The sequence below is a fragment of the Centruroides vittatus genome, unplaced genomic scaffold (assembly GCF_030686945.1).
Source record: "Centruroides vittatus isolate TY-2023 unplaced genomic scaffold, ASM3068694v2 contig_926, whole genome shotgun sequence".
Taxonomy (NCBI): Eukaryota; Metazoa; Arthropoda; class Arachnida; order Scorpiones; family Buthidae; genus Centruroides; species Centruroides vittatus.
The window spans coordinates 3,136,377-3,148,589 of NW_027122612.1; the positions used below are offsets into that span (position 1 = coordinate 3,136,377).

The window sequence follows — 12,213 nt, forward strand, 5'->3', positions numbered from 1 at the left end:
ACTTTAATTAGGACATTAACAACGAAACCACGTTATAAACACACCAAATATAGTTAAAGTTTTACATATCTTATAAAAAGTTGGGTGGTGAATGCTTGTAACGTTTGCCAAATATTTACCACCCTTGACTTATAAAGCCGTATATTTAATAAAGAAATGGTGTGGCCAAGTATTAACTCTCCTAGGAACAGGAATAAGAAAAAATATAACCAGAAGAATGTAAAAATAAACATCAAAATTTCTTTAAATTGACACAAATGAACTTGAGTAAATTCATTAACTCCTGACACACGTCTTTTAGTATCATGTATCAACTAGTGTCAAGATGATTCAGGTAACAAGTATCCAAACAATAGAAAACAGAGCATCTAATGTGAAGTTTTCTTTCATTATTTCTATAAAAGAGATAACAAAAAAGGGGGGCACTTTACAACAATAACATATTATAATTACTGTATTACACCTGTAAATATTATTTTTGTAAATATTTACATTAAAAAAAACAATAATAAATAACGTGTCACGTTCTGCGTTAGGCAAATTCTTCGTGTGTCACCCTTTATTGACTAATGTAACATGGCGTAATAAATGGGCCATTTTTCGGCATCTTTGACATAGATTAAAGTAAAATTAAAGTATCATTTTTGTATGCTTATAAATTTGTAAATTAGCTACTTGTTTAGTATTAAAAATATAATGTTTGTTAGAGATGGATGTTCGTGTTTACTTCCCCCCTACCTTTTGTTTTAGTCGTACACAGATCAAATATTTGTTATATATTTTGTTATAACAAATATGATGTGTACAGTACTTGATTAATTAAGTTAACAACAGAAACAGGAATCGAAATTATAAAAATATAAGCAATATTATATGATATCAGGTGATTAATTTTAGACGCGTATGTTGTACACATTTACGTCACATTGTCGTCACTATCCCATTTAGAAAACTTAAGAATGACGTCAAACTGATGTAATATTATATTGATATATTATTCGGAAAAAACGAATGCACCTTTATTACATTTATAATACATCACGTTCAATAATATAAAAATCGAAATTAATTTTTAGAGTCGTCGAAAGCTTTGTATGGGCCCTGGATTAAAGGGGACACCTTTTACCCCCTTTCTGTCCTTACTTTCATGGCTGTTATATATAACAGAGGGAAAGTCTGGAGATCGATCAAAAATCACCCCCCAAGATTTTTACATTTTTGGATTTAGGACACCTCTAAACGTCCATAAATTCAAAAAAAGTTCGGAGGTGTGTATGGGGCACGATTTTGTTCACTCTGTTTGAAGCTTAATAATTCCTGTGCTTTTTGTCGAATGTTTCTGAAATTTTGCAGGGAGTTTTGTGTATTAGGGGTATTGATGCTATTAAATTTTGGTGGTTAAAGGTCTAGCGAGTGGAGAGATAATGGGGGTCGTGTGTATCTCCTGTTGGGTCGGACTTAATGACGATTTTACTGGTTATTATCATTTACAATTTTTTTTTATTATTATAAAATCCATCCCTACCCTCAAAATTAAGCTTTTTACCATTTTATAATAGTTAAAAATATAAAAAGCTTTTAAATATAATATGATAACAGATGGCGCCCCCAAAATTTTAAATATCGCCGGGAAAGTTGAGCAACTCGTTGCTGGTTTATTTTTAACAGAAAATGTACAGAATGTTTTTATTTTATTAATAAATAGCAATCATAATAAAGATATTTTATATTTTGTTAATAAAAATAACATTTAATTTATAGGCATAGATAGAAACCGATAAGGGCCCTTATTTTTCTCCGGGCACAGGGAAAAATCCCTAGTTTTCTCCTCTCGTCTAAATGAAAAGAAAGCGGAGTTTTCCCTTCTGTATTAAAAACTTTTATTATTATTATTAATAAAATTTAATGTAAAAAAAGAAATTCACACAAATAATGTAAAGGTCAGGTAACTTCCGACGAATAAAAAAAAAACAAGTATAAAATGGAAAAAAGTTTACAAACAGCATTCTAAAGTAAATGGTTGGCTGTTGCTAACCAGTTTTTAAGAGTGAAACCAGTTCTAATCGAGTTTACAGTCACGAAAGAAAGTTGGCGCTGTTGTACTGTGTCGTAGTAGATATGAGTTGTATTGTGTACTGACTAAACACTGAGTCAACGTGGAGATGGGGAAAGAAATAGACTTGTTGAAGTTCGTCAAGTGTAACGACATCGAAAAAGTTCAGGTTAGTTTTAAATTATACTAAATATTTAAATTAAATAGTTAATTAAATAAGCCTTAATAGAAAGTAGTAGTAGTTTTATACCGATAAACACAAATAACAGTGTGAAGTCATTTCGAAGATTTATTTCCTGGAATTCTGAAATCAAAAGAATTCCTATTATAAATTGTATTCTTTCTAAGAACAGAAGAAATTTTATACATTCGACTGTATAAAATTTCCGGTGTGAAACTCGTATTAATGAATAGAATGCACGTGTATATCCCCTTATCGGCGGCAAATAATATTTTAAAAAGTTTGTTGCTGGGCGTGCTTCTTATCTAATGACGATTTCCGGTTGTTGTTTCAATCGAATATTTCCAAGTTATTTAAACAATGTAATGAAGACTTACATTGTAGAATGGTATAAACATTGCGAAGTAAGTCGAGAAATATCTATTAAAACCGCGAATGAAAATGGATCTTTCCGGAGAGGTAAACTGATCAAAAATCGGGTTTCTGGATCGAATAACTTAAAATACAGTTATAAAAGTTTTAGGGATCGGTGTAGAAATAACTCAAATAATATCGTTTAGTGCAGTGATTCTCAAAGTGGGGGTCGCGACCCCCAAGGGGGTCGTGAAAAATATTTGGGGGGTCGCTGAAAAATTGATGCCAGATCAATTTTTTCAAATATTTTATAAATTTACTATGGATTCATGTTTAGAAATAATAGAAATAAAAAATATATAAAATAATTTTTACTTAAATAAATTGCACATATAAATAATATTTAAATACGAGCCTAACCCCCTCCCTCCGGGATGTTTTTCGACACATACTAATTCTTCGGGGGTTCTTTGAAATTTTCAAGTGCAGAAGGGGGGTCGCGGTCCAAAAAGTTTGAGAAACACTGGTTTAGTGTATTAGAATTCGTTTTAAGGTGTCATCGTTGACACCTGTACTTAACGTATTGTTCGGTGATTTCCCTAAAGGTAGTGATTTGTTTTTTTAATGAGTCATTTCAGCCCACGTAGAAATTTTGGTCGAATGTAGAATTGTACTGGTGTATTTTAATTAATTAATAACCAAAACGTGAAAAATGGTATACTATCAATTAGGGAAAATTATTATTTATAAGGAAAATATGGACTCGCCTAGGATCGAATCTGGACGAAACATTCCAGGAATTTTTCAAGGGCGGGTGCTGGGAGGAGACCCCTTCCCCAACACCCCCTCCAATTGTGAATTTTTCGTTGGCCTGGAGAAAAAAGGCCTTTTTAGCGGAATAAGTCAGTACAGTATATATATATCGATGTATATTAATTAAACTTTATTTCTGATAATGAAACGTATAGAACTGTTTGATACTAAGATGATTAACGGATATTTCAACATACAGTTTTTAAACTTTAATCAGTACACACGCACGTACTGTATACATTAAGGTGTTATCGTCAAACAGCTGCACGTAAGAACTATATCTGTACGTATTTTTAAAAAAAATGATATCATTTTTGAAGGTATTTCAGAATTTAATTAAGCATATTAGTTACGGTATTCAACATTTAATCTCGTGTCTTATATAAGAAAAAAGTACTTTTAAGTCTTGTTTTCTTTGGAAAAATTCCTACACTGATTAAAATTTTTTGATTATTCACTGTTGTAATTATAAATAGTTCCGAATACTTTGCAATGATAGAAGAGAATGTTTATTTTATTATCTTTCATTCCTTTGTATTATCATCATCTATGACTTTACTTTCGAATCATTTAACCTGGACTATAGCGTGTTAATTACCGAGTACCGAAGTCCAACAAATGTCTGTTACTCTAAACATATTTTTGCTGAGTTCATTTTCTACGTTGTCACTTTAAGAAAACGAACGAAATTCCTAACTTATCTTAATAAATTCTAAATGCATTCTTTTCTCTATTAAACATAAATATTAATTTATTGACGATAAAAATTATTGAACGTAAACAATATATTAATACCTAGTCAAACCTGTAAACAGCAGCCGCTGAGGGAAGATTTAAAGAAAAATAAATGACCTTTGTTTGGAGCTTATTTTGCAAGTTCTAACAATTTTTAAATTGATAATCTTTCATGTAATTTAAGAATATTATTAAGGAATTTCAAATTCTTCGCAAAATATTATTCGAACTGAACGTAAGCAACGTAAAAATTAACGTTTTGTGGTCTATTTTATCAAATAAGGTTACTTCTTTAATGTAAATGCAAACTCTTAACCTATATTACACGTTTTAAAGCAAAATAGTCTGCAATATTCATGTATCGAATACTGATTTTAAGCGTAACGTGACGACCTTCTTAAGTGAACTATTCATTGAATGACTAATTTGTACCGCTCTCCATTTGTGATGATGAATTTTATTATTTTACCACACATTAATGCACAATCACGTTGAAATGAATATATCTTTCTATATATTCGTAATGAAAAGCTGGATTATATTATCCAGTTTATTCCTCAGAAAGATACGATAAGTGTAGTGTTCTATAAACTGTAGTATAAATAAGAAAATTTATTCGATTGCATACTTTATCAAATGCCATGTTACTATGATCTTAAATTCTATAGTATAAAAAATTTAAATAATTGTATTATCGTCATTAGTTCATTTTATTACCCAGTTCTTCATTTTTGGGTAATTTGTCTCGAGTCACTTGTGTAGCAACACATAATCTGAAATTAAGAGGTGTTTCTATACTAGATACACAAAAATAGATATTGAAATTTTAAAAAATGACCGAAAAAAGTAGATGATAACACTTCTGATTCACTTAAAATATTGCCCACCGGTGGCGGTGCGAATACAATTAGGCGACGTGACATTGCGACGACAGAGTTTGCTTCATTGTTTACTCCCAACCCCTTCTGTCATCACCATTGCCTCCCTTTTCCCATTTGTGCAATAAATGTCAATTAACAACAGAATATTCCAAAATAAATGAATTATTTTGTATGCACAAACACTCGGATGACCTTCCCTTCCCCTGCGTTAGCATTAATCAACACTCTCCTGACATCCTCCCCAGCTCGATTTCGTCTCAATAAATGCACGCCAGTTGGTCTTGAGTTCGTTCCTGAGCAATGTGTTTTTCATATGTCTAATACCTAAATAAGGGCTAATTTCCCGTAAAGCTCTCCCTGTAGGCACCCTCTTCTTGGAAAATCGCCATGTGTTACGTTGCTTTCTTTCATCATTCCAATTCGTTCTAAGGTAGTTAGCTAATTAAGGCGCACCAAGTTTGGACTATTACTTTGACCAATGTTTTCCCCAAGAAATGACTAAGCCATCGTCTAGAGAACCTTTAAAAATCCAATGATCAAATGATAAATCGAAATCATATGATAATACATTACCTGCCAGGTGATTTTTCCTACGTGTCATAGGTTCACCACCCCTGACTTCGAGTCTAGATGATAGGTGACCATAATGGTGTCCTCCACCTTACTTAAAATACTAATAATCACCATCACAATCGTTCGATGGAGAATGTCAAAGATTGTTCAGAGTTCGCAGTGAAACCTGTCCAAAACGGAACCTGAGTAAAACGGAAATCAGTCTAAACAAGAAAGTTTTTCTGGGTGGAGCGATTTTCTCTATATTTAAAAACAAAACCTGTTCAAAACGGAAACCTGCAAAATATGAGTTGACCATAATTAAACATTCCCTCTTCAAGAATTTTTACTTTCGAAATTCGCCAATAGGGGAAATATAGCGCTGCATCAGACGAAACGTAAAATACAGACAAGATCTGAGGATAAAGGTTAACTTTTTTTGTTGTACTTAGTGAACTGAAGCATCGCATGTAAAAGGTTCTATTTACAATTCGAAGAACTATTGTGTTCCTTCTCTATTAAGTTGATACGTTGATACTGTCATTGTTTTTGGGGATAGAAATTGCGTGGGTAATGCGAAACTTACGATCTGCTACTACATTGTACAAGTTATTCAATAGATAAAAGAACTTTTCAGTTAAGGCCCCATTGGATAAAGTGAACGAACGTTCTGCATGAGTTAACAATAGGGATGTTTGAATGTGTACTTCATATTACCAGAAAGTAGATAAACATGTAAGATTTCTTTAAATTTATTGCTCTGGAAGTTGAGAGACAGAATTTATAGTTAAATTTCTCGCGGAATTCTTCTCTTTATGCTTTGGATGACATACCTATCAAATTTGGTAACATATCGATTGATAAAAGTCCAGAAAACCCTGAATATGGAAGAGTTAATTATAGCCATGACGCTTTTAGTGATTGATTTAGACTGCTTTATATTGACCTGATAAGAAATGAACCTTCTTCTATAACTTACGTAGTATCTGTATTTAAATTGTAGATGCAATTAAGCGCTAATTATGATGGTGTAAGTATTTAAATCTCAGTTGTAATTTTCACAAGAATAGTTAGGAATCAACAAAATAATACAGGAAGAGAACGGGATATGAAAATCGCTATCGTTTCAATCTTTATTTGAAGCTTGACTATATGAAAATAACTCAAACTTGATACAAGGATGCAGTGTTTTGAAGTATCTTTTAGATATTTTTAACTTCCTAACAAATTTTGTGTTTTTTTTTCTAACATTCTGTATTATTTATTTTTTAATGTAAAGAGTTTAGCTCTTAATTTCGACTCATTGTGAAATTAGGATTAAAAGATTATATATTTTAAATTTTCTAATTGCCGATTCGCACTATTTTAGAATTTTTAATCCTAATCCCGTTGAAAATAACATTCGTTAACCTTGACTATACCCATTTTACTTCCTCGTCTAAAACACTCAATTGCTACGCCCCTTGTTTAGATTAATGCTACAGTATCCTACATTGTTAATATGAAAAGGATATTTTTGGAGGATCCAGCCTTTTCCACCATTTTTTTCCCCCATCATCGACCGAAAATTTTGTCTCTAAGTATCTAGAAGTAAACAGAAGCAAATTAGTATCACGTGTGGACATAATAGCGACTTCTATATTTTGGTTTTTGTAACTGCAGTTCTGCTAGTTAATTTGGCCCTACGTATTTTAGAATGTTTAATAGCCTATCTGCACCCAAAAACCCCAAATAACGCTGGGTTTTGTGAGTACAGAATTTGTATTTAAATACCCATTGATATAAACTATTAAGCTTCGAATGAGATTTTGAAGATTAAGTGGGTTTATTTCATTTGTCGAGTGCAATAACCCGCGTATCTTTAACGTATTTAAGTGATTAGTAAAAGAAATATATTAAGGCTTTAATAGTTTATCCGCAGTTTCATAGGTTCCGCATTACCTGAGAATACCAAACTGAAAGTGAAAATGGGACAATTCCCGACTTTTAATTTTAGTTTGACAGAAAACCCGACTGAAAACAAAACTGAAAATATTTTAAATTTTGTTTTTTGTTCATATTTTCAACTCTAATTTACGCAACAACGAGTAATTATTTATTGTGACGTCGTCGTCACAATACCGGGCTGCAATCTTTAATCAAGTATATGCTCTCCACTTCAAATTAGTAGTGGTTTGCCCCTGTATATCATATTTTCCCGTTAGCAATGGAATCATGCCGACCATCTAACTCCTTTCATGGGAAACATTTTTGAATTTAAATAACGTAACTTCCGGTACAAACCGGAAGTTCTTGTATAGTCAGTCGGGACCTTCTGCCCTAAGCTTTCTATATCCGGCATGGAGTTTTATGTATCTAACTCCGTTCTCGGGATTAAAGAAGGACGGACGGACGAACGACAGGGGTAATTTATACGTCTACAGTGTTGATTCTATTCTTAAGTACTGTAGTTTTACCACTCGGTCACTGGTAGGATCTTCTAATGAAGCTGACTGTTTATTTATTTATTTAGATATGTAATCTCTGTTATCTAATTAAGTTATTATTGCAAAAAAAGCTTACAATTTATAAGATCTACGTTAGTTTAGTTTGATTTTAATATTGGATACATTATACCCGACAAATTTAGTAATTTTCATTGCTATACAAAATGTACATATTCTATAGGAAACGATTAAATATAATTACGCCCTCAATATTAAAGAGAATGTCCTTCAATAAAATTCATATGACTTGATGAAGGTTATGAAAATTCCCATTTTTTTTTTCTTCGTCGCGTCTGCGACTGCCATTTTGTTTTACTTCAATATAAACCGTCAACTTCAATTAATGTGTCGTTTAACTTTCAATTAGTCTTTAACATAACTCGGTTCAAAAGAAAATATTTTAATTAAAAGTATAACGTATAGTTAACTTAATGATGGTTCAATGACATATCTGATAAAAATATTTTAAAATTGCCGACGTAGACAACAATAACAAGTGTTTATTTTTATGTGGAAATTACAGTTCTGTCTGCACTTTTCTAGAGTAGAAATTAAATAAAACAATAATTTTAATTATTTGATTTATTAATGTGACTCGTATCTTTATACAGTTGTAAATACAGTAAAACCTGTGTAAACCGGACTCCCGCTGTACCGAATATTTTTCCAGTTTGGCAGGTTACCTTTTTGAACAGTTTTTACTGTAATAAATAAATAAATATTCGAATTTCTTTTGTTCGGTGTTTCCTCTAATGTTTTGATTGTTATAAAACAATATAAGAAATTGGACATATCGCGTGAGAAATTCAAAGTTTCTATAACCTATAATCGTTTTCTTTCTTTCGTAATTTCAAAACGAAACGAAGATAAACAGGAAAATAAATCTTAAAACTGAATTGAACTTTGCAATGTATGTAAAGAAATTATTAAAAAAGGCAGCGAATTTTATTGTGGTCTAGTGCATATTATAAAAGAATATTATCTTTTATAATATACACTTATAATATACAATTATAAGTTCAATAGTATCGAAGGTTATATTCCAAAAAAATATTAAAATTTTTTCTGGTATTTGCCAATGTTATAAAACAATCAAATAAGATCACCAGTGACCTAAAGGATAAAACGCTAATAGTTTAGTTTCGAGCTCTGATCAGCGTGCTGACCACGTGTTTTCAAGGTTTTCTCTTCACGTGCAATTTCCCATAAAAACTCTTCTCAGGAAACACACACACTCCCTTGGCAGATAGCCCCGGTGTTACATTGTATGATCCATGTAAATAATCCATAAATTCTACATAATACTTATCAATAGAAATCTGAAATTAGATATTGTAATTCGATCTATTCCGATTCGATAATATTGATAAGCTTAGGAATTTTATCATCGCTATTGTAAATTAAAAAAAAAAACTTTTTATCTTCTTGTTTTCTTATTTTTAGAAAATATTCACGTGTTCAAACAAGAGTTCCCAGCAGTGGTGGAGTGGATAAAACCACTAAACATTTGTAGTTGGTAGCGGGCTCACAGGCTGGACACGTGAAATTTCTCCGGTTTTTCTCACGTGTCTAACACACAAATAGGGGCCAATTTTTCATTGTACTTCGAGGAGGCACTCCTCTTGGCAGATCGCCCACGTGTTGCGCTTGCCTTATCTCATCAATCAATCAAACAATAAAGAAAAAAAAAATAACTGTTAAAAATTCTTTAAACTCGTTTTAAAGGAAAAAAAATTGAAATTCGGAAAGTATTCTTTTTCGTAAAAACGATAATATACAATACGATACACGTTTTACAGTTCAAAATATTAATAAAAGTTTTATATGTTCTAGTTAAATTTATGATCGTAATTTTCATTTTAAAGGGTCGAACTTTTGGCACGGGTTTTATTTGACACAGAAATTCTTACACCTGGCGCAAGTGGTGTGTGGATGCTGGCAGAAGCGTCATACCACTTGTCAAAGCAGTTCTGAAAACTATTTTACTTGTAGATAAGTTTTGAATTTATTTTAAACAGAATAAGAGATAAAACTGAAAGATTTAATATAATTCGTCAAGGCTGCACTTTTAGTGAGTTAGTTAATATAAATCTACATATTGTCTGTTCTATATTTGTACTGTTTTATTTATTATAGAACTATATATGCAAGCTCCATCCCTATTTTATCGAATTACGTGCAATTAAAGATGTACTGTACGCACTACTACCTTCGGATAGTAAAACTTTCAGTTTTATAGTAGATAAGTAGCTTACTAAATATTATAATAATGAGGAAGTAATGAGATGAATCATGATTTTAAAATATTTAATGAGTTATATGACGATTCATTGCACAAGATGTACGAGTTATTTACAGGAAGAATGAATATAGTTATCAGTTGCATAAAGAGCAGTATTTTTTAAAAAAATTCCTCCATATTTATTTATTAATCTGTTTCGAAATTAAGCCGGTTTAAATGATCATACGTAATTACTAGAAATATTAATTAAAATTCCGTTATTTAAATATTATACGCTGATCGTAATGATGTGGAGGTAGCACGTATCAATGACGAAATCCTATTTATTACACTAGTTACATCAAATTCAAAGGTCGAAAAGTCAGCACGACTTGCGTTGAAGATAGATACGTTTAAAGTTGAGCAATATTGCTTTTGTGTAATAGAAGTTATTGCATTACACTTTCCTGAAGGTAAAAAAATTATTTAAAAAAATCAAGCTGAGAGCCTGAAGCGATGTAAATCATTCGATTGGCATCGCTCTGAGGCTCTCCCTCCTACGTAGGCTATACGTACGTGTACATAGCCTATATACTGTATATGAATGGCCTAAATATGAACTTACCGATGTATTTTTAAGGTTATTTTACCAACGATTGAAATAAAACAGCTGCTTATTGTTTGTCGTAATTTATTCGCTTTATTGGAAGCGAATGAATATATATGTGAAAAGATTCAAGTTATTCGACTCTTATGAGTTAAAACTTTATTTGTAAATTAAACGTAACAAATAAAGAAATGTAACTTAAATATTATAGGATTTTATTAATAATCTACTTCTATTTTTAATGTAATTTAAGACAATTCTTCTAAGAGGAAGGAAGACTGAAAAGTCTTCCTTCCAAAGTCTTCCTTCCTCTTAGAAGAATTGTCTTAAATTACATTAAAAATGGAAGTAGATTATTAATAAAATCCTATAATATTTAAGTTACATTTCTTTATTTGTTACGTTTAATTTACAAATAAAGTTTTAACTCATAAGAGTCGAATAACTTGAATCTTCTCACACATATTTACCACTTTATATATAAGTTACATATATATTTTTTCCACTTTTAAATATAGGAATGCCATAAAAAGTATAGCTTATGATAATAAAATTTGCTTTGTAATCAATATGGCAGTGTCTTTTCTTAAAAATTTAAAGTATTTTTCAAAGCGATTAGACAAAATTAATGATTTAGGATAATTAAAAGAAGAGACTGGTAGCTTTTCAATATCCCTTAAGTAATAATAAACCTCTCTGAGTCTATCACTACTCTTTATTATGTAATTAAGATGGGATATTATATCTTCCATATCTTAACGTGTCGCGCGGATGTTGCTGATCTTATGACGGATCGTCTCTGTTGAAAAATCATTATTTACTTTAGTGTCTCATACAAATATATATATTTTGGTCAATTTAAACAAAGGTCGAGTCTACAAAGTCTACATACAATTAACCAGTAATTGTCGGTGGCCCGCTACTTGTTCTTCGCTAAATCAGTCTTCTATTTCGTCTTTTCGTTATACGACTTTTGTAAATAATATAAATTGTATTTTTATATATTTAAAATCTTATACGCGTATCGTTGTTTTATCCCAATAAGAATTTTTGCGCTTTTTAATTCATATTATTTATATAAAATATTTTTAAAAATGTCGCCGTAATTATATCCGAGAGGTATAGATGTATTATTTCTTCTATTGTATATTTTGATGAAATGTTTTAAATTCTTGCCTAAAGTATAAAGTACACAGAAGCTACAATATTTACATTGTAATTGGTATAATTTTCAAAAATAAATCATTAAAAAATTCTCAGAATCGTAATATTTTGTTAAAATATAACAATATATTTTAAACTTTAATAAAATATGAAGTAAAATTAAATC

At 30.9% G+C, this 12,213-nt stretch overlaps 1 protein-coding gene across 1 annotated transcript in view; it reads left to right on the forward strand.

Moving 5' to 3' along the window:
* The first annotated feature begins 2,054 nt into the window (after nt 1-2,054).
* The window catches only part of LOC136984623 (ankyrin repeat and sterile alpha motif domain-containing protein 1B-like), a 42,368-nt gene continuing 32,209 nt past the window's right edge, over nt 2,055-12,213 (forward strand). The window contains exon 1 of the mRNA XM_067281686.1: nt 2,055-2,222. Within this exon, the coding sequence (XP_067137787.1) occupies nt 2,163-2,222 (60 nt within the window). The 5' untranslated portion in view covers nt 2,055-2,162. The remainder of the gene's footprint in view (nt 2,223-12,213) is intronic.